General features: G+C 43.7%; 2 protein-coding genes and 1 long non-coding RNA gene across 3 annotated transcripts in view; 1 reads left to right on the forward strand and 2 right to left on the reverse strand.

The window, feature by feature from the left end:
* RABEP1 (rabaptin, RAB GTPase binding effector protein 1) overlaps positions 1-19,013 on the reverse strand; it is a 248,969-nt gene extending 229,956 nt beyond the window's left edge. Inside the window, exons 1-2 of the mRNA XM_060290445.2 lie at positions 18,876-19,013; positions 3,577-3,686 (exon numbers count right to left, since the gene is read on the reverse strand). Coding sequence (XP_060146428.1) covers positions 3,577-3,686; positions 18,876-18,982 — 217 coding nt within the window. The 5' untranslated portion in view covers positions 18,983-19,013. The remainder of the gene's footprint in view (positions 1-3,576; positions 3,687-18,875) is intronic.
* Positions 24-18,980, reverse strand: ZFP3 (ZFP3 zinc finger protein). Its single transcript, XM_070044550.1, has 4 exons — positions 18,876-18,980; positions 5,674-10,005; positions 3,577-3,686; positions 24-2,657 (listed from the first exon to the last, which is right to left on the reverse strand). The coding sequence occupies exon 2, from the start codon at positions 9,995-9,997 to the stop codon at positions 8,486-8,488; it is 1,512 nt and encodes a 503-aa protein (XP_069900651.1). The 5' UTR covers positions 9,998-10,005; positions 18,876-18,980; the 3' UTR covers positions 24-2,657; positions 3,577-3,686; positions 5,674-8,485.
* LOC115855908 (uncharacterized) lies at positions 18,606-27,874 on the forward strand. Its single transcript, XR_009560334.1, has 3 exons — positions 18,606-18,704; positions 23,510-23,776; positions 27,757-27,874. It is a non-coding gene; the product is annotated as an uncharacterized lncRNA (long non-coding RNA).
* The last annotated feature ends 87 nt before the right edge of the window (positions 27,875-27,961 follow it).

Here is a 27,961-nt window from a genome sequence, read left to right on the forward strand (position 1 = left end):
TAGATGAACAAAGCATCAATCAGTAAGTTGTGAGACAACTTTAATCAACCTAATACATGTGTAATTAGAGTCCCAAGGGGAAGAAAGAGGAAAGCAGAAAAACATTTGAAGAAGTAACAGCTAACAACTTTCCAAATTTGCTGTAAACTATAAATCTACAGATCCAAGAATTTCAACAAACACAAAGCAGAAGAAACGTGAAGACAGACACACCAAGGTACTATCAAAATCGAATTGCTTAAAGCCAGTAATAAATACATAGGCAGCAGAATTGGCTGAGATATGGAATTTCATTTTAGAAACAAGAACTAAAACTTATAAGCAGTAGAAAGAAGTTTTGACTTTTCCTATAAGCACTTCACAATGGAATTCCCACTTGTAAAGGAAGAAATCTTCTGTGGTAGACCTGCAAACATAATACATTGGCCCTGACAAAGAAACAGTGTTATAATGGTAATTAGATTCCCATGTCAACTCACAAGGGCTACTTAGTGTCCTTAAGGTAGATGAAATAATGTACATTTAAGACAAAACACAGAAAGAAAAAAAAAACAGGAAATAAAAATAAGTACAATGTAGTGGTTAAGATGCAATTTTTATTCTCTTTGAATTCTAACGCTTGTGGGAAAGCATCTTTAACTCGGGGTAAATCAGAGGAGAAAGAAAGTGGGTAAAAGAGAAAAAGAAACTGCATTTATTGGGCTCCTACTATACACAAAGCAGTGGACTGTCAGATATACCATTTTGTACTATACTCCCACAAACTTGAAGCGTGGGTATTTTCCCCACTTTATGGATGAGGAAATTGAAATTCAGGGAATAACCAAGATTAGACAATCCATGATGAATTCTGAAGGGATTTCTGGGTGTGTTTGGGGTCTTTACAGGCTGGTGGCACTGGTTATTTGGTTGTTTGCCTTAAAAACAAATGGCTACTTTTTCCTTGATTCACTTGCATTTCCTGCATTACTGCTGTTTCTTTGCTTAATTGGAATTTATTTCTAGCTAATGAACGGGTCCACGTGGCATAGAGAGAAAAAAGGGACACTTTTCCCCAAGGTACCTGAGAAAACATTTTAAGAGAAAAAGAAGCTCTCCCGCTCTCCCTCTCTTCCTTCTTTCCTCTTTCCCTCCCTCTCCCTCCACCATGTGAGGACATAATGAGAACATGGTCACCCACAGCCAGGAAGAGAGCTCTCAGTAGGAACCAAATTGGCTGGCATCTCAATCTGGGATTTGTAGCCTCCAGAACAGTGAGAAAATAAATTTCTGTAGAAAGGAATGAAGGAAGGAAAGAGAGAGAGAGAGAGAGAGAGGGGAAGGAAGGAGGGAAGGAAGGAAGAAAGAAAGAAGGAAAGAAAGAGAAAGGAAGGAAGGAAGGAAAGAAGAAAGGAGGAAGGAGGAAGGAAGGGAGAAAGGAAGGAAGAAAGAAAGAAAGGAGTTAAAGAGGCGTTGCCTGTATTCAACGGACAGAACATCCAGCCTGGCAGGGTTCTGCTGTAGATAGTGAGGCTCCCAACATATGGTTTGTCCTGCAATAGATTCTAATCCTTTCAATAACAAGTCATTTAAAAACTAATTTTCAAGGAATTCCCTGGCCATCCAGTGGTTAGGACTCCACGCTTTCACTGCTGAGGGCCCAGGTTCAACCCCTGCTCAGGGAACTAAGATCCCACAAGCTGTGTGGCTCAGCCAACAAAACAAAACAAAACACACAAGAACAACTAATTTTCAAGATTATCCTGAGCATACTACTACATATGAAGAAAACATAAGCCTGTGATGATGCTGAAGCAGCTGCAAAAGTAAGAATACTGAATCCCAGCAAATACATTTAAGATATAGCTCACATGAAGAAAAAAATATAATATATCCAAGAAGATGGAAATAATGTATAAAAACAGAAACGAGATCAAGAAGTAAACAAAGCCTCTTATGAAAGAAAGATTTTGAGGATGGTACAGGTGAAGTATCTGATTTGGGTTTTGTTTTGTTTCAGTGCTGAAAGTTGCAAGGAGAAGAGGTGTGTTTAAAGCAATCTGTGGCTATCTTGTATTTGAGTAAATCGTATAGTGGATCAATTCCCTCAGCTAAAGAAAGGTTTTGGTTCAATGTTTAACATTTTACGTGTCCCCATATCACATAAAGAGATATAATTTATATTAGATGGGTGATATAGACCTTTAATGCCATGGCCATCATTTTAGGGGATAAAGGATCTGCATAGAAAAATAAAGGACAGCAAAGGCATTATGATTCTACATTCAGTTAATTAAATTTGAAATGTCCAATTCATCATTTATGGCCTCTTATTTATTTAAGTCATTCATTGGTTAATATTTGAGTGGCAACCCTGGGCTGAATGCGATACGCTCTTCTACAACAAGGTAGCCCTGTCCTCAAGGAGCAGGACAAAATTAGCTGGCACAAAGGGCATTTCCAGTCTAGTGACATCGGTAGAGAAGAGGAAAGATCAGAGCAAAGTTTCAGGTCGGAATGAAAGTGTCCTACAGTGAGTAAATCCCCAGATCGCTGTGCACTGTGGATGCTCTGATGCTGAAACTGGTGAGAGTTCTGATCAGAGGCTTTTCCGCATTGGTATTCCAAGGGCCTCTCCAGTACAAGTTTTCTGATGAATTCCAAGGTGGGAATTCTGTCTGAAGGTGGAATTCATTACATTAGCAGTGTTGCTCACCAGTGTGAACTCTCTGATGCAGAGAATCTCAGCTCCACCCGACCGCATGAAGACCCCTCGGGCCTCTCCCACATTCGCTGCACTCCTGGGATTCCTCCCACTTGGGAGTCAATGGAGTGGAGTGTGGATTATAGTCCTGTGACTAAAGTTCCGCCCTGTCCCCACCACAACCCAGCTCAGAGAATGCCGACATAACCAGCAGATCAGGGGCACAGAAGCATTTTTCTCCTTTCTAGATGATGTTTTGGGTAATCTGCCCACTCCAATGCTTAATCACCCTTCTTAGCAAAAGGCCTCAAATAATCAACTCTGCTGGCCACCCTGTGCTCATTCCCTCCACATCTGTCGTCTCAGTTCCTCCAGCAGCCTCAGAGGATAGTGCTTTCTTCCTTCTTTCTGAAGCCAAACCTGCCTTCTGTACCTTGAGTATGTCCTTTCCCACTGCCACTAAATTAAATTTTAATAATTAGTTATTAGATAAGTATCTTAATTGGCCTGGTTGGAAATTCGAAAGAACCTGGGCCGCGGCAAGGACTCCATGAACATCAGGGAACGGCGGAATAGATCCCACCCTGGGATGTGAAACGTCCTCACAAACGACAAATCACGGCGGCCTGAGAGACGCCAGCCCAGGTCCCGTCCGGCGGGCGCCCCAGTACTTGACTTCGGGGTCAGCAGCGCGCAGTAGCCCACTCTCGGGGCCCTCGCACCTCAGCCTCCGGCCCCCACCGGTCACCAGCAAAAAGGCACCCCGGGCCTCGACCAATCACGCCGCGCACCGCCCCGGCCCGCCCCCGCCCGCCAGGTGGCGCACGGACAAGGGTCCCCAGGCTTCCAAGAGCGGCCCCAGCCTCAGGGCTCGATGAGGCTCTTATCAGTACCTCTTGGTCCCGGAGGCAGTGGTGGCCGAGCGATTTCGATGACGAGCGATTTCGATGACTTAGAGGTTCGTCGGTGCCGGCAAAGTTGGGTCCACCGATGAAAACACTGTCTGCAAAGCGTAGTACAAATAAACATCAGCATTCTCGTCAGCGGCACCGCAGGAGAGATGCGAGTCGCGGCCGAGCCCCAGTGCGAGGCCCGGGCTGGAGAAAAGGACGTGGCAGGGACGGCCAGTGGGTGCAGAGGGGTGAGCTCGCGTCCTGGGTCTCGAGGAGGGGGCCGCGCCTGCCTCGTCGGCCACCGCTCCCCAGCTCTCAGGGAGGAGGCGGGCTTCCTGCTCCGTGGGAGAATCGAAGCCTTCTCGCCTACTCCCCACTCCGCAGCGCTGACCTCTCCTGCATAGCTCAAGTCCCCACCAGCCTCTTAGCGCTTAGCCCCCCGCGCGTTGCACAGGTCCCAACGCGTTGTAGGGGCTCAGCAGGTGGTTGATGAATGTGCAGGGGCCCCGTTATTGAGGCTCCTCTCCTCAGGTTATCACCAGAATCACCACGTCCCGCTTCCCACTGGATTTTACTGAGGCTCCAACTCCCGTTCACTTTCAGGGGTTCACCCAGGCGGATAGTCTTGGCATAGCTTCATCCCCAAAGCTGAGGGATGTGATGAGGTAGAGGTTATTGCGGGTTACTTGGTAATTTGTTTTATAGGTAAAAGTTTGATTTCAGGACCGTGTAAAGGACTACAGAGGTCCAAAGATGAGTTTCAGATGGTCCATGAGTTCCCTGAATTTGCATGCACATTTTTCTAGATAGAGCTTTCCTGAGTCTCAAAGACCCTGTACCTAACAACCTAAGGAAACTGCCTCAGACCAGGAGTCACACAGGAGAACATGTCAAAACAAAACAATAATAAACACCAGCACAGAAATCTCAGTAACATTTTTTTTAAATCCAGAATATCTTTTTTTTTTTCCCCCTGCACCGCAAGGCTTGTGGGAACTTAGTTCCCTGACCAGGGATCGGGCCCTCAGCAGTGAAAGCACGGTGTCCTAACCACTGGACACCAAGAAATTCCAGATCCAGAATACCTTACATTAAGTTGATAATCCTGAAAAACTATCTATCTAGATAAACAAAGTAGGTAACATTTTCCCTGTCATGAAAGATAAAAGACCTCACCAAGCAAAACAGAAGATCAAGGACCGAGTAAACAGGACTTCCCTGGTAGCGCAGTGGTTAAGAATCCGCCTGCCAATGCAGGGGACATGGGTTCGAGCCCTGGTTCAGGGAGATCCCACATGCCGTGGAGCAAGTAAGCCTGTGTGCCACAACTACTGAGCCTGCATGCCACAACTACTGAAGCCCACGAACCTAGAGCCCATGCTCCGCAACGAGAAGCCAAGCAATGAAGCCTACGCATCGCAACGAAGAGTAGCCCCTGCTCACTGCAACTGGAGAAAGCCCTCACGCAGCAATGAGAACCCAACACAGCCAAAAATAATTAATTTTTTTAAAAAAATAAATAAAAGGACAGAGAACAGCTTACGTAAAACCAGAAGCTACCAGAGCACATTGGGGGTACTAAGGTGAAATTTATAGGATGGCAGGAAAATGGCATACAAAGTCATATTAAGACCATAATGAAACAATGTACTTTGGAATATACTTAGAAAGGCATCAAATCAGTAAAATTGTAAAGAAATACTTTATTTACATAAAGTGTTAATATACCAGTAAAACTGTTTAATTAGGGAAGGATGAAAATGTACATGGTTAGGTCTGCAAAAATTCTGAAGGGTATTTCTGGGTATTTTGGTAGGTTTTTGAGATTGTGAGGCCTGGTATTTTTAATGGGTCTAAAATTAAGAAAATTCACATCTTTTCTTTCCTTGATAGAATTCTACTTGCACTAGATTATGACTACCAGTCAATTATATTATGGTTAGATTTTGGCTCCTAAGAAAATTGAGGGGGAGGGGGCAAACAAGGAAAAGAGAGAAATATTTCTGAGCTAGCTGGGTGTAAGGTGGATAAGGGCAGGTAGTGAGGTTACAGGATGTGTGTGTAGTGTATATAAAAGGTGGAAATAATTTCACTCACCAGAATTTCTCTTGGGAAAGAATTAATATATGTTGGAAAATTCTTCTTAGAATGAGAGGTGAGAACTTCTTCCCTTAATATGATCAGGCACAACAAAAATTGGTCACTAAATTGTCTTCTAGTGTTCCAATGAGCGGTCTGTTACTGAAGGGCCTAAAAAGGAGCTGAGGTGACAGCCCTGAGAGGGGAGGACAAAGAGAAAAACCTTCAGTGGCAGTTTGGCAAAGAAGGGACTGCTGAGAACGAGATGTCTAGTAGGATATAAACCCCCTTCTCCACCTCTTACACACCAGAATCTTGAGTAGAGTCCGTATTACTCATGGATATGTTTCTGTGAGGGGATCCTTTCTGGGGAGTTTGAAGAGGTGCTGAGTTCTATATTAAGGGCTGGCAAGGGGTGAATGTGCAAATAAAATATTCAAACACAGGAATAAGAATTTAAGGGAATAAGTAACATCCAGGTTTCACATGAGAAAGATATGTTTGGGTATAATTCAATTTGAGCTTGAGTGATGAAAAAAGGAATGAGAGCACACTGCACTTGTAAACACCCTATGGAAAGAGATGAGTTAAAGAACTTCTACTAACGTCTAACTACTAGAGACAGAGGTACCTGGAAGGATGTGGAAACTGTGTAATCAACTTTTTTCTGTTTGTTTTGATATGGACTTTTTTTTGTCTTTACTGTATTTGTTACAATATTGCTTCTGCCTTATGTTTTGGTTTTTTGGACTTGATGCATGTGGGATCTTAGCGCCCCGACCAGGGATCGAACCCACACCCCTGCATTGGAAGGCAAAGTCTTAACAACTGAACTGCCAAGGAAGTCCCCATCAACTGTTTTACTTGTACAGCCCTTTTCTCAAGCCAAGAGCATGAGCCCGGGGGTGGGGGCACATATTGGGGTACAGAATAAACCCACTTGATGGGTTTTGGCTATGACCAATTATGTTTCCAAGGACATGATTTAAATCCATTATATTCAAATTCATGTAGTAATTAATAATGAATAAGAAAATGTACAAAGAATTTCGAATAAGGCAGTAATGCATGCACCTATTCACAGTACAACACAGTGCTTAGGAGCACAGCTCAGGGCTGGAGTCTTGGCTCTAGCACTTACCAGCTGTGTGATCATGGGCAAGTTACTTGACTTCTCCCCTGCCCCTCACCTTTCAAATTGGTGTAAGAGAACCCACATCACTGATGGTTGTGCAACTCTGTAAATTAACTAAAAAGCATTCAACTGAACACTTAAACAGGTGAATTTTATGGTATGTAAATTATACCTCAATAAAGCCGTTTTGTTTGTTTTTAAAAAAAGAGTACTCACACCATAGGGAGGCTGTGAAAACAAAAATGTAAACTGTCTGGCACTCTGCCTGGCACATAGTAAAAATTCAATAAATACTAGTGATTAGTATTACTGTAATAAAGAGATTAAAGAATAAAACACTGAAGATATATAAAGTTAAATTTTTTTTAAAGAAAAAAGGAATTATTGGGCCAGTTGAAACTTGAGATCACTTAGTTCAACTCCCCTCATTTTACAGATGAGGAAATTAGGGATCAGCAGGTGAAGTGCCTTATTCTAGGTCTAGTTCTAAGACCAGACCCCAAGCAAGCTGGATCCCCATTAGTGCAATTCCCACTACCATTCACTGCCTCAGAAACATTGACACATGAAAAATTGAGGATGTGTTTCCTTGAAGAAAAAAAAAAAAAAAACACGTAAGAGAACACAGAAAACACATGTAGAAATGCTGAAGAAAGAGAATTCCAAAGCCAAGGGCAAATTGAGAAGAGGCTGTCATATCCTGGCCTATTAGCCAGGGACCCCAGCAGTGGGGCCCAGGTCATGAGCTTAAGTGCTTTGGCAAGGCAGGGTCCTGGTCAGTCAGGTGAACCAGCTCATCACCGTGGCCAGGTGCCTAGTGACAATGAAGCTGCAGTCCTCTTTGTTATTTCCTGACACAGGATCTGTCAGCAGCAACACAAGCTGGGGCCCAAAGTAAATGCAGAGGCCCAGAGTTCTTGGGAGCACTCAGTCTGAACGGCCCTGAAATGAGAAAGAGCTGCAAAAGAGCTGCTTCTGCCCATGCTGAGTAGTCTGGCCCCACTTGTTTATCCCCTGGCCTTGCTAATCAGCCCCTCTGGATTCTGAGGGCCTTCACTTACAATCCTATAAATTGCTTGTCAGTTTCCTCTATCATGGCACCCTCTCAGATGACTAAGGAAGCCTAGCAGGAGATGGGAAATGACCCAAGCTTCCCGCTTCTTCATTAATGCTGCCATCTTCCAAGGGAACTTGATAGCAAGTTTGGAAGATTTTGAAGCTAATAAAAGCTTACTAAATTCCAATGCTAAACAGTGGGAAAGAGAGAGGTGTGTCTTCTAGGCCATGACTTTAACATTTCAGGGGTAATATTCGAGGGGTCAACTCTGTCATTCCTAGGAAGTGGTGGAATCATGTTCCTCCATTTTTCCTGAACAGTAACAATTTGGGCTAGATGGCCAGTAAAGACCCCTAATGTTATGTGATCCACTAGTGGGGAGGGAGGAAGGAAAGGAAAAAGGGATAGTGGAGAATTAAGGCCTGAAACAGCTTTTATGATTTAACTCAGTACACTGAAACTTCTCAATGAATAGTTCATAAAAGTGCCTCAACCTTTTTGACCAACTGTTTAAATAAAAATCAGTAAAAGGACAGAGGAGGTTCTGTCCATTCATTTGATCTGAGAACTTGGGGTACAGACTGAGAACAATAAGTCTGACTTTAGCTTTTCCACAGAAGGCTTTCATGCTTTGCAGATCATTCCATACAGTGAACACTTTGATGTCGGAGGAGGTGAGAACTCCGACTAAAGGTCTTCTGACATTCTTGGCACTCGTAAGGCTTCTCTCCAGTGTGAATTCTCTGATGTATGATAAGTTGGGAATGCTGGCTGAATGTTTTCTCACACTCATTACATTCATAAGGTTTCTCTCCAATGTGAATTTTCTGGTGGAGAAGCAGCTCAGAGTTATCCCAAAAGGTTCTGGCACATTCATTACACTGATGAGGTTTCTCTCCAGTATGAATTCTCTGGTGGACAATAAGGTGAGAGGTCCGCCTAAAAGCCTTTCCACACTCAAAGCATTCATAGGGTTTCTCTCCAGTGTGAATTCTCTCATGTCTAAGAAGTTCTGAGTTTCCCCTAAAGGCCTTCCCGCATTCCTTACATACGTAGGGCTTCTCACCAGTATGAATTCTAATATGTCTAATAATCTCTGAGTTCTGGCCAAAAGTTTTCCCACATTCATTACATTCATACGGTTTGTCTCCTGTATGAATTCTTTGATGCCGGATGAGCTCAGAACTCTGACCGAAGCCTTTCCCACATTCATTACACAGATAGGGTTTTTCTCCAGTATGAATTTTCTGGTGTCTAATGAGGCCTGAGCTATGCTTGAAGGCTTTGCCACACTCATTGCATTCATGATATCTTTCTTCAGTATGAATTCTCTGATGCTGAATAAGCTGTGAGCTAACCCTAAAGGTCTTCCCACATTCATTACATTCATATGGTTTCTCCCCAGTGTGGATTCTCTGATGTAGAATAAGGGCTGAATTCTGACTGAAGGCTTTACCACATTCTTCACATTTATAAGGTCTCTCTCCAGTATGAATTCTGTGATGGTGGATGAGATGTGAACTCTGAATGAAGGCCTTTCCACATTCATTACAAGCAAAGGGCTTCTCTCCAGCATGAATTCTCAGGTGCCTTCGAAGGCTTGAGTTAGTTCCAAATGTTTTTCCACATTCTTTGCATTCAAAGGGTTTCTCTCCACTATGAACTCTCATATGCTGAATAAGATGTGAGTTTTGATTAAAGGCTTTCCCACATTCTTTACATGTATGAGCCTTTTCTCCCAGAGAATTTCTATGTGTTTTATTAGGTCCTAAATTCTCTATGAAGTTTTGGCCAGAAGCAGCAAATGTGCTAACTGCCTCTGCTGTAGTATCTCCCTGGTACGTGATCAGGTTTGAGCTAGGATTGTAGGCTCGCTCACTTTCATTATTCTCATGGTCTTTCTCACTTGAGGGTGATTTCTTAAAGACAATCAACCCTGATGCAAAGTCTCTCTCCTCAGGGGACACCTGCTCCAGAACCTCTTCTGTGGACTCTCTGGAATGCTCCTCCAATATGTCTTCTTCACATGCTGCTCCAAACTCGTGACCCTGATAAACCACCTTTGGAAGTTTTTCTAATATTGCCCCATGTGGTTCAGATTCTTCAGAAATTTCTTCCTTGGGAATTACCTCCTTGTTCTCAGTCCCCATCTCACAATCTGAAATGAGAGAGGGTAAGTCTGTGAAGTGGCTGTATCACAGCTAAATGAAGCCAATACTAGGGAGTATGGAGCTTGACATGGTTCTGACAGCACCCAAAAGCACTCTCTGTATCTGGTGAGATTACAGGACGCTGTTGAAGAGAAGAGAAAGATTTAGGATTATGGTGGACATGCTACACAAAGAGCAGACGCTGACTGAGAAGAGTGAGGGAAATTATCAGAGGAAAAGATTTAAGGAGAGAATAGGAAATGGATGGTAAGAAGATGCTGATAAAAGTTCCATAATATTAACAGTGAATTGAGGCAGAAACTGAGGTTGGTAATAAAAACATTTAAGGAAAATTGTGGCCATATTAATAGATGGTATATGGAAAAGGTTGGGAAAGGGACAAAAATGACTAATATAACCTTTGGGTTTATAGAGGAAGAAACCAGAAATGAGTAGCAAGAAGAAATATCTTTAGCCCAGTTCTGTGGCGCTCACCAACTCTAGAGAATAGGGGATTGTATATGTTGTAGACATTACCTATTCAAAAGGTTAATGTGACTTAGCTATAACAGGGACAGAAGGAACCACCCTTGGCTCCCATATATTTGGATAAAGTATGGTTCTAGCTTAATTTTCTCCAGATGGTTACTAAATTGTATCAATATCTAATTTTCCCTACTAATTTGAAATGCCTCCTATACCATAGTCTAAAGTTCCATATATATCTGGGTCAATTTCCAGGCTCCATTCAGTTCTATTGATCTATTCCCTCTCTAACACCAAACTGTTCAACCTACTGTAGCTTTAAATTTTTTAATATGTTAGAGAAAGTGCTCACTTGTTAGTCTTCTTTTTCAAATATTCCTGTCTATTCTATTTTTCCAAATAAATTTTAGTATAATTTTGTAACATTTCCAAACTTACCCTGATGTTTTTATATCCATCACGTTTCTGTATGTCTTCTCTTTTAGTGAGTTTTTCTTATATTTTCTAACTGGTTGTTATTATATATGTGTGTGTGTGTGTGTGTGTATGTGTGTGTGTGTGTGTATACACATATATATATACATACATATAGCAATGCTGTTGATTTTTACTTACTAATATTCTAATTGGTCCCTTTATACAATTTTCTTAGCACTTTTTTTTTTTAGTTTTTTAAAAATTTATTTTTGGCTGCACTGGGACTTCGTTGCTGTGCGTGGGCTTTCTCTAGTTGCGGCGAGCGGGGGCTACTCTTCGCTGTGGTGCGCAGCCTTCTCAATGCAGTGGCTTCTCTTGTTGCAGAGCACAGGCTCTAGGTGTGCAGGCTTCAGTAGTTGTGGCACGTGGGCTCAGTAGTTGTGGCTCGCAGGCTCTAGAGCACAGGCTCAGTAGTTGTGGTGCACGGCTTAGTTGCTCCGCGGCATGTGGGATCTTCCTGGACCAGGGCTCGAACCCGTGTCCCCTGCATTGGCAGGCGGATTCTTAACCACTGCACCACCAAGGAAGCCCCTCTTAGCACTTTTATAAATCTTAAAGCCTATACTTTTTTAAAACTTCTAAAAGGCTGTGGCAAGGATTTTTAGTTGTCTATCCCAATCTCCACTCTTCCCCACCTCATCAGCAACAGAATAATGAATTTATTTTTGTAGCAATGAGGCTGCCTAAAGAAATATATTCTCAGACTTCTTTACAGCTAGATTTGGCCATGTAACTAGCTTCTGGCCAATGAGACAGTAAAATGCAAATGACAGCACAAGGGACTTCTGGGATATCTCCTTAAAAGTAAGGGGATACATTTCTTCACCCTCTTCTGTGCTGTGCCTGGGGCATGAAGTGATAGCTGAAGTGCCATCCTGGACCATGAGTTCACCAGCATACCTTACAGTGGGACAAGAACAGGAAGGCACCTGGGTCCCTGATGACTCTGTGGAGCTGCCATACTTGCCCTGGAACGCCTGCCTCTGGACTTCTTTTATCTAACAGAGAAACAAGCTTTTTCCTTGCTTAAGCTATTATGGTTTTTTTAATTTATGAAGCCAAACTTGCTCCTAATTGGTACAATGGCCCCAAGGATTTAGCTGTCCCCTCACAGAAGATCCAAATGCTGGGGAAATGAGCCCAGCTTCTGTTCAGGTATTAAGCAACCGGGAGCTAATATTGAAGAGGAGAGGCCCTTTGCCTAGAGCAGTGCATCTGTGCACCACAGCAAATCTGAGCAACACAATCCTCCCATCGATAAAAGTGTTAATTGCAGAAGGTGATTCTCAAGGGGGGATGGGGCAGCTATGGGACTTCATCCTTATATTGCAGGGTCATGGAATGGTTTTTAAGCCAAGGAATGACACAGTTCATGGTCAGATTAGCATTTCAGGTAGATATACACAAGTGGCCATTTAGTGGCTGAACCAGAAAGCAGCAGACAAGGACATAAAGGAGATCAGTTAGAAGTCTGATGCAGTCATCAAGGCAAAGGGTGATGAGATCTAACTAGGGTAATAGTGGTAGTGTGAATGAAGAGGAAACAGACTAGAGAAGTGCTTGAAAGGACAAATTCTCTAAGACTTGGGGTATGATTGGATATAGGTGTAAGGAAGGTGTAATTAGATGGATAGTGATACCACCAAGGTTGGGAATATTGAGGAGCAGCTACGTTAGGGGGGAAGATGATAAATGAGCCGTGTTTTGGACAAGATGAGTTTCAACACATCCATACAGAAGTACCAAGGAATCAGTCAAAATATATTGGTCTAAAGCTTAGAGCAGTCAGGACTAAAGATACAGACTTGAGAGTACTCAGCATAGACAATAATGAGTATAGTTGTGACAACTGTCAGATACTGAAGACAGAAACCTAGAAAGCCAAGGCCAACATTGAAGAGTACTCCAGTTAACTTCCATGTTCCCCTCCAGATCTTTCAACTTTTCTTCACCCTGTTCTCTGCCCCAGAAGGTAACCTATATAGCACTCATCAAGGGGCCCTCTGGCTTCCAGTTGTGTTCCACCAACGGGGAGCCCTAGCAGGAGGCTGGAAGGAGGGAGGACAGTGAGGTCAGAGTATTTATCCTCCTGGTTCCTTCCTATGAGATCACCTTGGGTTCATGGTGTCCCTCAATTGAAGTTCATTACTCCTCTCAAGGAATCATCCTACCCAGTTGTCTCTGTGGGCTCCAGGCCCTCCCCTACCTCTTGCCTCTTCTGGCCTAGGGCTGGTGACTACTCTGCTATTGCCAATCCCAGCTTTCCTCAGTATCCTGCCTACACCTACATCTTTTATATTAACTTCTTTGCAAATAAACCCTTCTCAAATTATCCTAATTTGAGCGAAGTACCTGTTTCCTATTAGGACCCTAATGATAAAGGGGTAGGTAGAGGAAGAGAAGCCTGCCAAGAAGAGAAAGAATGGTTAGTGAAGTAGGAGAAGAATCAGAAAAAGTGTCATATAAGTCACCAAGGCAATGGCAGAGGGAATTACAAAGCGTCACACACAGTTGATAGATCCAGTAGGATAAGAACTGGAAAACATCTGCTGGGACAATTAGATGGTCACAGATGACATGTAAAAACAGAGTCAATGGAATGACAGAAGCAGAAGCCAGGTAGCAGTGGACTGATTAATTAATTTGCTGCTTCTTTTAAAAAATCTGGGTGAAAGGAGAGGACCAAGATGGGCAGTAGTGTAAAAGGTCAAAGAAAGTCAAAGAAGAATTTTCTCTGATGGTAGAGATTTGAACATGTTTATATTAGAAAGGATGGTGCCAGTAGAGAGAAAGGTTAAGAGGGAAGAAAAGATGAGATTACTGAAGAAATGAAGATCCTGAGAGGCAGGAGAGACTGGGGTCAAGTGGTGAGGGAAGGGGAAAGGGGTGATTTTGGGGTGCCCTTTGTACTGCCCCTTTTCTCTGCCCAGCCTCCAGTCATCCACAGGATCATACCCTCTGGCCTCCCTAATCACTCAGGGGTGCAGCCCTGGTAAGCCCTCTTTCCTGACACCTGGAAGGAACCTGATCTCCTACTGAAATCCTGAAGTGTTGGAAGCTCTTTGCGCTACCCCTAAAAATGACCTGGAATCTTCTTCAACTTTCCCCCACTCAGCGCCTTCTCTAATTTTCCCCTGGAATAAGGGCAGGCACACAAAAACTGCATTTCTCCTTTTCACTGAAATTTTTGAAAATTATAGGTAATGTGTACCTATGTAAATGTAAGAATCCATTGTAGAGAATTTAGCTATCTTCATCCATTGTACTATTTGAGTTAGAAAGCACTGTCTTAAATAAATTTCTCTCTAATGCTCAGCCAGGAACAAGTTCTACAAGCTGGTACTTCAGTCCCTATCTACTTCTGACCCCCTCGCTGGCCTTTCCTTTTCACCAGCATCTCTCCTATAGTTACTTCTTTTCCAACATCAAGCTCCATACAAAGTCAGCCTTCATAAAACCCACATCTGTCCCACACCATATGGAAAATCACGTGTCCACAGTAAAACAAGATGCAAGACATAGAAGTTAGGTATGTATATCTATCCCCAACTTCAACACCTGGTTCAAAATTCTAGTCCAGAAAGTCTTCCCCAACTAAAATTTGCCCCCTCTGACTATTCTTTTACTTTGCATTCCACCAGTGACACGATATTAATGCCATTTGTTAAATATTGTTTTGTTTAATAGACACCTTCTCATACACAAATCAATGCCATCCTCCTTTTTATTTTCTTTGGATGCACTGTGCGGCATGCAGGATCTTAGTTCCCTGACCAGAGATCAAACCCATGCCCCCTACAGTGGAAGCACAGAGTTCTAACCACTGGACCACCAGGGAAGTCCCAAAGCCATTCTCCTTTTGGTTGATTTTCCAGAGGCACAGATACACATTAGACCTCGTCCTCATATGGAAACACTCTATTACTCATAGCATAAATTTAAATTTCCAAACATAATTTCTTATTCCAAATTTCTTATTTCCAAACATAATTTCTTCTTCACTTTTCTAAATTTGAAATTAGTTGTTTCTGGAGAGAGATAAGATGGATGTGCCATCTTAGGAGCAGGACCACTCTTGGTCCTCAGTCTGGGGGATGACAAGCATCTACTGGGTCTCCATAGTTCAGAATAGGGTCTTCAACTCTGCAGATCTGGAATTTTTTTTTTCAATGCACTCAGAAATCCTCATTCACAAAATACTGATGCATAAACCAAATACCCACCTATTAATTAACCATGAGAAATAAAACTTCAAAAGGACCATACTGTCTACATGAGAAGCCACCACATAAAACCCTAAAAATTGTTTAGTTGGCTTACAATCACAGCAGGAAGATTTTTTTTTTTTTAATGAACAATGCTTAAATAATGATTCTTGGCCTGGAATTAGGTTAGATGAAGAAACGTCAACTGGAAAATCTCTAAAAATACTAACTTCCAGGTCCCACATCAGACCTCTCAGAGTCAGAATCTCCAGGAGTAGGCAAAGGAATGCGTATTTTTAACAAGTGCCCAGGTGATTCTGATGCCCTATCAGGTTTGGGAACCACTGTGTTAGACAGTCTGAGTGACTGGAGTTATCTAACTCTCAGTCTGATGCATCCATCTCTACCAAGGTCTGGTCCACCAAGCAGATCAACACATGTGCAAAGCAGCAGGATTACAGATAACACTGTCAGTTCTTGCTCTGCATTCTTTTCTCCTGCCCTCCAACTTGACCCCTCCCCCAACCCTACCCTAAACTTCTGGGAGCAGACAGGGAATATAATACAACTGATTAGGTCACATTTCCATTACGCTTATCAGACTGACCCTAGTTACTGTGACTGGACCTGAGTTTGCCCAAACTGCCTAAATCAGAGTTTACAGCAATCTCTTAGGATAGCAATATCACTTAGTCCTCTAAACTTATCTGCCAAAAACATATTGTGATTTTTAGTAAAAAATCATTGAATAATCTATCAGCTGACAGCCTGATTAGGTCTTTTTTAAATGTTGTTAAAAGCAAAGATTGGAAAGAATTAAAAAATTTTAAAAAAGCAAAGATTGGGACTTGAGGTATAAAAGGTCCAAGAATCATTTACTCCCTCAGTAAATTGTCCCCCTGTGTGGCACTCCAGAGGTTTTTCCACCCCAGAGTGATATGCTATAGTAAATTAAGGAGGGCATGGGTGAGAGGTATGTCTTTCTTCTGTAAAGGAGGAAAAGAGCAATTGTGAAAAAGGAGGTGGAAAAGAGAAATCTATAGGCCACAGGTCCACTCTCAAGCACACTGGTGGTAGGCAAGGGTACAGACTTAAGTCAAGGATCTAGAGACTGATGTCCTTTCAACAATCCATGCACTTACAGATGTTACAGAAAATGTTTGTGGACTCCCTCAATATATGTCATTTGAAGACTACTGCACTTAACAGCATTCTGGGCAGAGCATGGGGTGAGCAAAGCCTCAGAGACTTAGGAAGTACAGGAGGAATAAGAAAAGGAACAGAAAGAACATTCTGACCTCAATGTAGCATGTGCAGAGTTGGGGTAAAGAAGGAGAGAAGATAAGTGAGGACGCACTAAACTTCTGGGGAGTAATGAAAGCTCTTACTATGTGCCAAGCAACTTACACACATTCTCTTGTTACACCCTTACAACCTCTTGCTGAGACAAGTATGCTGGAGGCATCAGTGTAGAGAGGAGTGAAATCAGCCCATCGGAGTGCTTTCCTGACTTTCTCCATCAACACTTTTGACAGCCCCAGAGCAGGCTGGGAATCTGGGGACACGTGTGGTGGAAGAATGAGAAAGTGAGGGACTTGAGGATGTTAGCCAGGACACAGTTGAGATGACCAAGTGAGACAAGGAGACAAATGAAGTGGGGGAAGGAGGGAAGAGTGGAGGTTACAGACAGGGTGAAGGATGTGGTGAGCATACGGATCCAAGGGCAGGAATCCTGCCAACTGGCATGACGTTTAATTTTGAAATGTCAAAATTTATAACATACCAAAAGTAACATCCTTTGCAACTATTCAAATTCATGATGAAAAAATGATGAAACATTTTGGATGTCAACTTACAAACACGTAAGGGGATACACAAAGCTTTTCAAATTATTTTATGGGATATTTGAGCAAAAAAGTTTGCAGTGGCCTCGCACTCTTTGCAGGAGATCTGACCTCACCCAAGAGCTCCAGGAGTGAGCTCCAAATGAGTTAACCCAGTTAAGTTAATACCATTCCCCTTGCCAGTAACTCTTCAGAACAGTAGGGATTGTTTCAGGAATGGACAAATGCCTTCATCTGGGTCAATGATACTCTGAGGAAGTTTGCTGGGAACTTCTGGGAATAGTTTCCTGCCGTCCTGAGAGAACCACAGTAGAGACTTCTACATATTGTTGCCTGGAACCGCTGCTGCCATTTCACTACCAGCTGTGGATGAAGGCAGGACAAGCTGAGACAATTGAGGGGAAATGGAGCCAGCAGGGCCACTAGATTCAGTCATTCCTGAAACCACTTTACCTCTTGACTTCCAATTATGAGAGCTTATACACTAGTATTTTTTAGGCCAGCTTGAATTGTATCCTGTGACTTATAGACAAAAGCATCTTAATTCATAAAAATACTTTCCCTTAACTTCTGAAAGGTCAGATCCTACTAAATACTCAGTATCCAGTACAAGGATCACCTCCTCCCCAAAGTCTTCACTTACACCTGCAGGAAGGAGGTTATCTCTTGGTCCTCTGAATCAGCATTTCACTCACCTCTTTCTTTGTACTACAGTTATCATGTCGCTTCCTGTTCACTGCTCTCCAATGGCTACAGAATAAAAACTTCTTAACATGGCTCATCATGCCTTCCTGGTCAGGTCCCTGTCTCCCTTCCCATCTCCTGTCCCATGCTCTCCAATGACAGGTGGGAGCTGCAGTCATGCTCAGGGTGCTGCAGTTCAAACACTTCTTATTCTTTAAAGCTTCTCTGCCTTTGAGAACAGGTTATTCCCACTTCCTGGAATACTACTGCCCACCTTTTACACTTAACAAACATCTACAAGACTCAGCTCAGACACAGAGAGTCCTCTCTGTCTTCTTCTCTGTCCCTAAGACTCCTTCACCTTGTTGCAGCTACCTCATTGTACTGTTACTCTATTTTCATCTCTGCTTCCTTCTTCAGACCATGAACAAGGATGATGTTCTATTCATCTTGATATTCCCAGCGCCAAGCACATTTCGGGTACCTGCTAAATATCTGTTAAATGAATTTGTGTAAATATCTTATTTACATAACTAATCTGTGACACCCTTGAGGACTATCTGGATAGTTCATTCATTTTGTATCTAAAGAGCCTAGATCGGTGTCTGACACATAGCTGACGTCAATAACTATTTGTAAAAATAAGTTCCTTCTGCCAATCTGGATGACACTTAATTTAAAGCACTGTTATCCTCTTTTCCTCTGTCCTCCTGGTTTCCACAATCAAAAGGCTCTATTAACTCTGCACTGAAATCTGTCTCCTTTCCGTAACTAACCCTCTTAAACCAATATCCGGCCCTGGGCACAGTCTGCCAGGAGGCCTGAAGTTTATGACACTGCCCGCCATTTCGTCCCCGCAGCTTACTTGGGGATGAAATGTCAGAGGAAACCACAGCTCCCATCATCCCCCACGTAAGGACACCCCCGCGGAAGGGGGTGTCCCTGCTGCTCCTGTGCCCGCGGCTGACAGGCAGGGAACCAGGACGGAGACGGACCCTGGTCGCGTCCAGGGTATGTGCCGGTGGGGACCCGGTGCGGAGTGGGGAGACCATAAAGTCCAAGGTCACAGAGCGAACCCGAGTCAGGCACGGGCCTAAATGTCGGGTTTTCGCGGGGCTCGTGGGCCAGGGGTTCGGGAGCGCAGCACCCTCCACCCCCGGCCGGGACAGAATGAGGTCTCACCTCAGGCAGCTACCGCCCCACACACGCTCCCCTCGGGCTCCCCGCGCTGCTCCGCCCGCTGCCTCAGAACCCGCAGCTGTTGTCTGGGTTTCACTGGCTATGGGCATCAGCCACTTCCGGTACCCGGGCGGCACACCAGCCAATCAACGCGCGCCGCACTCCCAGGAGGAACAGGTGGTCGGCAGGCCGGGGTCTCCTCACCCTTTCCAGGCTTGCTTTGCGCCGGTTCTCGCGCTCACCCTAGCCCCATCTCGCCGCTGCCCTGCCACACCACCTCTCTGAAGTGGCCCTGCGCGCCTGGCGATGCCCCACTTCAGCCCCAGGATCACTGACGAGCTAGGTCCTCCGAGTTTCCTAGAAAGGCTCCAAGGACGCACTTCCGCCCTGGGATCGGCCGCTCTGCGCGCTGCTGTCGCTCCCCAAGCATTGATCTGTACTTGAGAAATTGAAAGTTGGCTTTGCTTTCTCACCGGGCAGAGATCACGCGCCCCCCTGCATCCCTTATCCCGTCACTCCCTCCCTTGAACTACACGAGTCTGGTAAACACAGACCCCTACATCCTAGGAACAGGCCAGTCATCTGCTGGGGGCGAAGGGAGACCCGCTCTTGAAGTCAAGGAGGGCTTACTGGAGGGAGTGATGTCTGGGCTGAAATCTGAAGGTTGACCGGGAATTACCCGGGTCAAGAGTGAAGGGGACAGCGGTTCCGGCAATGGGAACGGCATTCTCCCCTAGCCTCCTTATTTCTTGAACAGCTTGACCCTTCTCAACTCAGCATCTTTGTGCTTGTTACTTCCTCTGCTTCTTGTTATTCAGGTCTCACTTCAAAGGTAACTCCATAGGAGAAGCCTTCCATCCTATCTAATGTTGCCTCAAACTATGATACCCCTCCCAAATATCAGTTACAGGGAAGGACTATGATTGGCCTTGTTTAGGTCTGGTGCTCACCCCTGGACTAATCATTGTATTCAGGGGAAAGGGATAGTAGGTTTAGCCAAATCTGGGTCACTTGTCTGCCTCAATTGTGGGGGCAGTCTTCTGTGTTTGCCTCACCATAATCCTATGGAACAGGGAAGGGAGTGACTACTCACAGAAAGTGATATTATGTATATATCTAGTACACCACCTATCAGGAAAAAAAAGAAAAAAGAAAGAAAGGGGAAAAGAAAGCTTTTGCTTGAGTTCATGGGATTAGGCCCTAGACTATAGGGTCCATCACTTTAGCCATTCTCACACCAATATCCTTAACTCCTTTGCCCTACTGTCTGCAACTGCATTGGAAGTTTGTTAACCCTGGATCAGTTGAAATGTCCATTTTCCTTGCCCAGGCCGCTGACAGCTGGTGGGGAAAATCGTACATTTTGGAGAAGAACCCCAAAATAAATGTATGGTCTCCACTTCCCAGAGGTCTTTCACTTCTGCCTAGAAATCATCTTGTTTCCCTAGTCAGCTTGTCTACCATTTTCATGATTGCTGTTTCAACCTTCTTCATTCTGCTTGAACCTCTGTCCAAGCCATGACCCACCATCACAATCACTGCCACCTGCATTCATCCCAAGGAAAGATGTCCATACTACGAGAGTATCCTGCCACAGACCAAGAATGGGAGACATTTGGTTCTACTGTATTTATCTAGTACACCTACATTAACAGTCTTCTGTCTCAAGAACCTAGATCAGTAATTCTCAATCTTGGCTGCACATTGGAATCACCTGGGGAGATTTTTTTTAAGTATGTTTTTATTAGTGAGCAGTATTCAATTATTTGAATACACCACATTTTTTTAATCTATTCACTTATTAATGTTCAGGTGGTTTCTTGTTTATGGCTATTACAAAGTTGCTAAGAACATTCATGTACACTTCTTTATATGCACAGATGCATAAGCTTTTATTTCTCTTGGATAGCTGCCTAGGAGTGGAATGGCTGTATCATATGGTAAGCACGTATTTAACTCTTAAAGAATCCAGCAAACCATTTTCTAAAGTGGATGCACATTTTACATTTTCACCAGCAGTGTATGAGTCTTTTTCCTCCACATCCTCGCCAACACTTGATCTGATCAGTTCTTTTTTTCTTTTTCTTTTTAAATTGAGCATTACAATAGAGATCTAGTGGCCTCTTATAGTGGTTTTACTTTGTGTTTCCTTACTGACTAATTCACCTGGGGATCTTTAAAAATATTGATGTCTGGTGCCACCCACATAGATTCTGTTGAAAATGATATGAGATATAGTCTGGGCTTTATTGTTTTGTTTATTTCCCAAGCAATTCCAATATGCAGGCAGCAAGGTTGGAAACCAATAGCTTAGGTCAGTGATTCAAAAAGTGTGGTGTCTGAATCAGCAGCATCTGGAATGATGGTTAGAAATGCAAATTCTCAGGCCCCACCCACAGATCTCCTGAATGAGAAACTCTGGAATTAGAGCTGAACAATCTGTGTTTTAACAAGCATTTCAGGAGTTCTAATGCACTCTAAAGTTTGGGTATCACTGGTGCAGACATTAACAGTGCTTCATTTGATCAGCCCCTGTACGTGGGTTAAACAGGAAAAAGATAGGCTGTATCCTCCTGGATATTCCCCTGCCTACCATCTGCTTCATTACACTAGCCAATTTAGGGGCCATCTGGAGTAATGGGGACCTACCAAGGGAAGGAGGCCAAGGCATATGGTCCACAAATACCATTCTCATGCCCAGTGTGTATGAGGATGTGTATGACTAGGTAGGGGCTGATGTTTCACTGTCTCCTAACAGGTTCAGGACTTCCATCGAATTGAGTCTTATTACAGTTAAGTATGAGAAGTTTTGCTCCTTTTGAAAAAAATGGCAGGTAGGAACGTTGGCCGCCCTCTTGAATTCACACAGAGACAGGTACATGGAAAATAAAAGCCATACTGCTCTTGCTCGACCTTGTCCCTTCTATCCGTGGAAGATGTGGGAAGGAGGGCTACCAGTACTGGCTACTCTCCTATCTTATACTTCAAAACCGTGTCATTTCTCAGATTAGTTTACAGCTCTGATGTGGACCTAAGTACTGATCATAATTATATTTTCTATTGTCTATGGACCATATTCCAAACTACTACCAAAATATTAGTAACAGCACTCAGTGTCCCCTGAGATTTAAATAACATTGTGAATGTAAGTCATTGTTAGGATTCTGGAAGAAATGACCAAAAGCACCAACCCTGCAAACTTTCAGGTCTTTCAAAACCCTTCTCTCCCAGGTGAATAACCCTGGGCCAGGACACAAGGACACTGGCTTGGATAGCTTTCTCTTCCTGTAAACTTCTCTTACCAACTCCCCACATCCACTTCTTTTATCACTATCACCTCTCTCCTTGATCCTGCCTTCCTTTCCTTTCAACTGCACCAACCTCATAGTACATCCTACAGACCAAAATCTCACTCAGCATGACACAAATGCATCTAGCCTTATGTGACTTAACCATTTCCTACAAACATACCTTTCCCCCCATATAGACAGAGCGTTCCTTGAGAGCCAGCACTCTGTTACATGTCCCAGAGAGGTGCTGGCTGTGCTGGGCCCATGTTTAGTAGAAACAGGCTGACCTGAAATATTCATATCTCACCTCCACACACTAAAGCAACTGGCTGAAGCTGAGTCGAGGCTCAGTTAAGTCTTCAGGGAATCCCCTGGCAGTCCAGCGGTTCGGACTCCACGCTTCCACTGCAGGAGGCACAGGTTAGATCCCTGGTGGGGGAACTAAGATCCCTCAAGCTTTGCAGCAAGACAAAAAAAACACAAAGTCTTCAGTGTTCCCCTTGCACCTCCAGCTATGAAGCTGCAAGGAAGTAAAACAAAAAGGCAACTTCCTTTTCTAGAGTTACAATTACCCCAAGGAGCTCAGGGCAACCGATTCTGAGCCTGATCCAGCAAGGTCATGTTATCACTGAGCCAAGATAGCAGATCCTTCTTGGGCAAGTTCTAAACCTAAGAGCGTCCTCCAGGGTCCTTGTAAGGTCCATGTCTCTCTCTCAGGTGAAACCATGGCCCCTTTCACATGGGATAAAATGCAGCAACACCTGAAAACCTTACTCTCCCAGTACCTGCTCCATGGTTCAGTGCCAGGTGGAGAGACAGAGAAGAGAAGCCTGCCCTGGCAGAGGGGTCAGTGCTGGGCTTTGAGGAAGGCAAGCCGGAGGTGGTGGGAGGGGATGCACTGGAAATAGACAACAGCAGAATGTACAAGGGAGCAAGTGATCAGAGGACAAACCAGGAGCCCCAGGGTACAAGGTTCCTCCCCAGGGCTCTGGAGTCTTCACAAGGTCAGCAAGATAATGAGCCCACTGCCACCAGGGCTAAGACATGACTGAGCCCTGACAGTGCCCCTGCCCACCGAGCCTGCCTAGAGCCTGCTTATCACAACACTTCAGGAAACTGCTACTAAGTAGTCTGAATTCCCATATGAGTAGAAATTATTTGCCATCCAGGCCAAGGCAGTCCTACATGAATATTTCTGAGGCTCTATTTTGAGAAACAACATGGGAGGAAAATCAAGTCCAAGTGTCTCCCACCATCACAGGGACATATAAGTTTCCAATGTGACTAGTGAACCTGAAGGAGGCCAGAATGACTCCTCACTCTGTCTTCATGGTTTTGTTTTCCCAGCTCAAGATACAACCCCTAAAAATCATGGATGATATTCGGAAAAGATGAAAACTCTAACTCGAAAAGATACATGCACCCCAACGTTCATAGCAACACTATTTGCAATAGCCAAGACATGGAAGCAACCTAAATGTCCATCAACAGATGAATGGGTAAAGAAGATGTGGTGTATAAGAGACATTGGAATACTACTCAGTCATAAAAAAGAATGAAATAATGCCATTTGCAGCAACATGGATGGACCTCGAGATTATCATTCTAAGTGAAGTAAGTCAGAGAAAGACAAATCTCATATGATATCACTTATATGTGGAATCTAAAAACATGATATAAATGAACTTATTTACAAAACGGAAAGGCTCACAGACACAGGAAACAACTTATGGTTACCAAAGGGGGAAGGTGGGTGGGGAGGGATAAATTAGGAGTTTAGGATTCACAGATACATACTGCTATATATAAAATAAACAAAAAGGACCTACTGTATAGCACAGGGAACTATATTTAGTATCTTGTCATAATCTATAATGGAAACAAATTTGAAAGAGAATATATATATATATATATATCTGAATCACTTTGCTGTACACTGGAAACTAACACAACACTGTAAACCAACTATACTTCAATTTTAACAAAATCTTGGATGCAATATTCAGTCCTTCAGCAAGATCCCTTCTCTATGATGCAACCTTTCTCTCAGGCTAATGCAATCCATTTGCCATCTCCCATGCTCTGTTTATTTGCTGTTCATAGTGTATTTTCTCTTACGCCACATGCCTGCCCACAATGCTGCCCTTGGGTCCACTGCCACTGAAATCCATAGCTGTGATGACACCTCAGGGTCTTTCTCAAGCAAAAGGATCCCTCTGTCTCTGAGGCTTAATTCTGCTGCCAACACCCACACGTCTTCTCTCTAGATTTATCTCGGGCTTGTTGCCTTCCTCCCTCGTTCAAACTCTCTCTGCAGTAGTGAGTCATTCAAATGATCCTTAACCTCACTACATTAATGCCATCCGTATATGATATCATGGTGTACAGATCTTATTCAAGTGGGCAAAATACAAGCTTTGAGGCATGGTTTAAAAGAACGATAAATCCAAACCTTACAAATACCTAGCAGTTTACAAAGCCCTCTCATATAAACTAGCCATGATCAGGGTCTCTGGAAGCTTAGGCTATCTATGGCAACTGTAGAAAAGTCTTTCACAGGTGATGGTGACCCAAAGGATTCAGCGACTTGTCCAGGTTTACTCAGGTCAGAAGAGGGGAGGGGGCTTCCCTGGTGGCACAGTGGTTAAGAATCCGCCTGCCAATGCAGGGGACATGGGTTTGAGCCCTGGTCCAGGAAGATCCCACATGCCGCGCAGCAACTAAGCCCATGTGCCACAACTACTGAGCCTGCGCTCTAGGGCCCGTGAGCCACAACTACTGAGCCCATGTGCCTAGAGCCCATGCTCCGCAACGAGCCCCTACTCCGCAATGAGCAGCCACTGCAATGAGAAGCCCGTGCGCTGCAACGAAGAGTAGCCCCTGCTGGCCACGCAACTAGAGAAAGCCCACACGCACTCAGCAACGAAGACCCAACGCAGCCAAAAATAAATAAATTAAAAAAAAAAAAAGACGAGGGGAGACTAGATTAGCACCCACATCTTCAGACTCTCCTCACTCCAATCTGGCTGCCCTCCTAAAGTCCCACTGAATACACATCTACCTCCATCTCTTCATGGGGCTCGGTTTTGTCCAGGCCTGTTTTGGCACTATTTTGACCAAGAGTCAGCTGCAGAGAGGAAATTTCAAATGTGACATCCAGAAAAATCCACATCTGCCTTACATGTACACAAAGTATCTCCCATCTACTGGAATAAAATCCTGCATGATGAGGGTGTTTGGGTTACTTATCTGGCTTCCCTACTTCAAGACCCGGTTCCAAAAAATCACATCCACAAAGACTTCCCTGATTCCTCTCTTCTCATTTCAGTCGCTCCTCCACTGTCCTCCTGACCCCTGGCATTTGGGCTAATTTGACCTTTTGGATCTTGTATTCTCTTGTAAGACTATTTGTCATCTCCCCACCTAGTGATAAAAACCCAACCTGCCCTCTGGGATTTTGCCCAGAGCACAGCGCTGAGCAGAGACAGTCTGTACATGTTGACTGAGAAATGTTTACCTGGAAAAGTCTTCTGTGATTAAACTGAATTTTAACAATGGCCTCAAGGAGCAGTACCTTAACCCAGAAGAGTAATGGCAGGAACTGGGGGCACAGGATAAAGCTGGTTACAAGAGCAAATATAGCCAGCTGGCTTTGCAAAGCTCCTTATATCCCACTAGATCAGTAGTTATCATGGGATTGGTAACTTATCACAGGGTGATAAGGAACATTAGCTGACCCTAGCGTCCACAAGTTCTACCGAATATAGGAGGGTCAGTGAACCAAAATGTAGCAACCAGATGGATCAACCATAAAGCTTTGTTAATTTCATTCTTTAATTTTGGATAGGGCCACCCCTGGATAAGCAACAATCAATCTTATAAAATTATACATTCTAGATAGTCAAACTAGACCTTTCCTTAATCATGATTGAGTATGTAATTTGACCTACCGTGCTGGACCCCAAGGGAGGACACACTGATTCAGGCAGTATCTTTGGTGCCAAGATGTTGAAAGAATCTGGAATTGTTTCCAGCACTAGAGGGCAACTGTTGAAAGTCTCCAGAGCCCAGAGGGAAAAGCAGCATCCCTGGAGGAGATGGACAAACAACCTTAAATTAGGCAAATACGTCACACCTCCCATCATCCTAACAAATACCGCTTAATATGAGATGTGGGTTGTTAGGATGAAAGAAGAAAGGGGCTGAACCTGGAGGAGACTGGGATTCATGGAGAGGGACATAAATGATTATATTAGGTCTCGTCAAAATCGGGGGATTCCCTTCCCTTGACAAGGCCTAAGTGTGAAATTACGTGAGACAATGTACATTTCAACCCCTCAGAGACCAGTCAAAGGTCTATCCTGCTCCTTTAGAATAGCACGCTCAACAACAGTGCGCAATGTCCAGGTATGGCTACATTTGTTTCAGCCCTCAGCTTGTGGGACTAGCCTTCCACCCTAACACCATCCAACAGATGAATTCTGTTTTATATCCTGAGATATAGAACGTCTACCTTGTGGGGAGGAGAGCCAAAGAGCTTTGCCTAAAGCCAGGCATTTGCTTCAAAGGGGGAGGTGTTCTGACTTCTGAGATCAGCAGCAGAAACCACATCCATGCAAAGCTCCATGACCTCCTTTGAAGCAGGTTTAATGAGCAGATCCTTTCCTACTCTTTGGTAGCAACATTAAACCACAAAATGTCATAATTTTAGGGAATAAAAAAAAATCCCAGGCTGCTCTGTAGACCAAATATTTCAGAATTTCTGGAGGTGAGGTGGAAACGTCAGCAAAGTTCCCTTAGGGGGATTCCAAAGTGCCCCAACTTAAGAATCCCTGGTTAGACTATTGGGGAGCCACCTGGATCTGGGACCAAGTTGGCTTCTCTGGAGTTCAGGTGCTCCAGGCAGGTGTAGATACCTGAGTGAAAGTGGCCTCCTGACAGGAAGGAGGAAGAGGGGCAGGCATGCCCTTTAAAGGGTTAGGTCCCAGCTCCTGCTTTGGAGAGGTGAAAAGAGTATTGGATTAAGCATCACAAGACCTGGATTCCGGTTCTGGCTCTGCCATTTAGCATTTCTGGGACCTTAATAAGTGACTTAACCTCTTGGATTCCTTATCTGAAAATGGGCAGACGTGCCACGTTTGCCCATGATATGCCTGATGAGAAAACCACCAAGTACAGAGCTGACAGTTTTAGGCAAGAAATTAGTTTCTGGAGACATCACATAATTTAAGGCAATTTCCCCAAAAGGAATAAAGATAAAGTGAGCTGGTGTCATCACGTAGCTCATAAACCTATAATCAATGAATATGTTTTGCTTTAAGGCTATGTTTATGATGTATACAATTTCACAAGGTACTCTCTCCTAAACATATAGGATCAAGTGGCATAGCAGTTCTTGAAACTTTTCTACGGAGTTTTATTACATCTCACTTTCATTTTTCAATGCTAACATTAGCACCATTACACAATAAGTACAAGGATGAGGTTATAGAATGCAAAAACATTTAAAATTATAACAGTACATTTTTGCCACCTTTGTAATTCTTTGTTTTACCTTTTTTTTTTTTTTTTTGGCCGCACTGTGTGGCTTGCAGGTATCTTATTTCCCAGACCAAGGATCGAACCCAGGCCCCCACAGTGAAAGCAGCAAGTCCTAACCACTGGACCACTAGGGAATTTCTTTGTTTTATTTATTTTAAATAAACTTTTTAAAATATAAATTTATTTATTTTTGGCTGTGTTGGATCTTCGTTGCTGTGCGTGGGCTTTCTCTAGTTGCGACGAGCGGGGGCTACTTTT

Source organism: Globicephala melas, chromosome 20, assembly GCF_963455315.2.
Source record: "Globicephala melas chromosome 20, mGloMel1.2, whole genome shotgun sequence".
NCBI classification, from domain to species: domain Eukaryota; kingdom Metazoa; phylum Chordata; class Mammalia; order Artiodactyla; family Delphinidae; genus Globicephala; species Globicephala melas.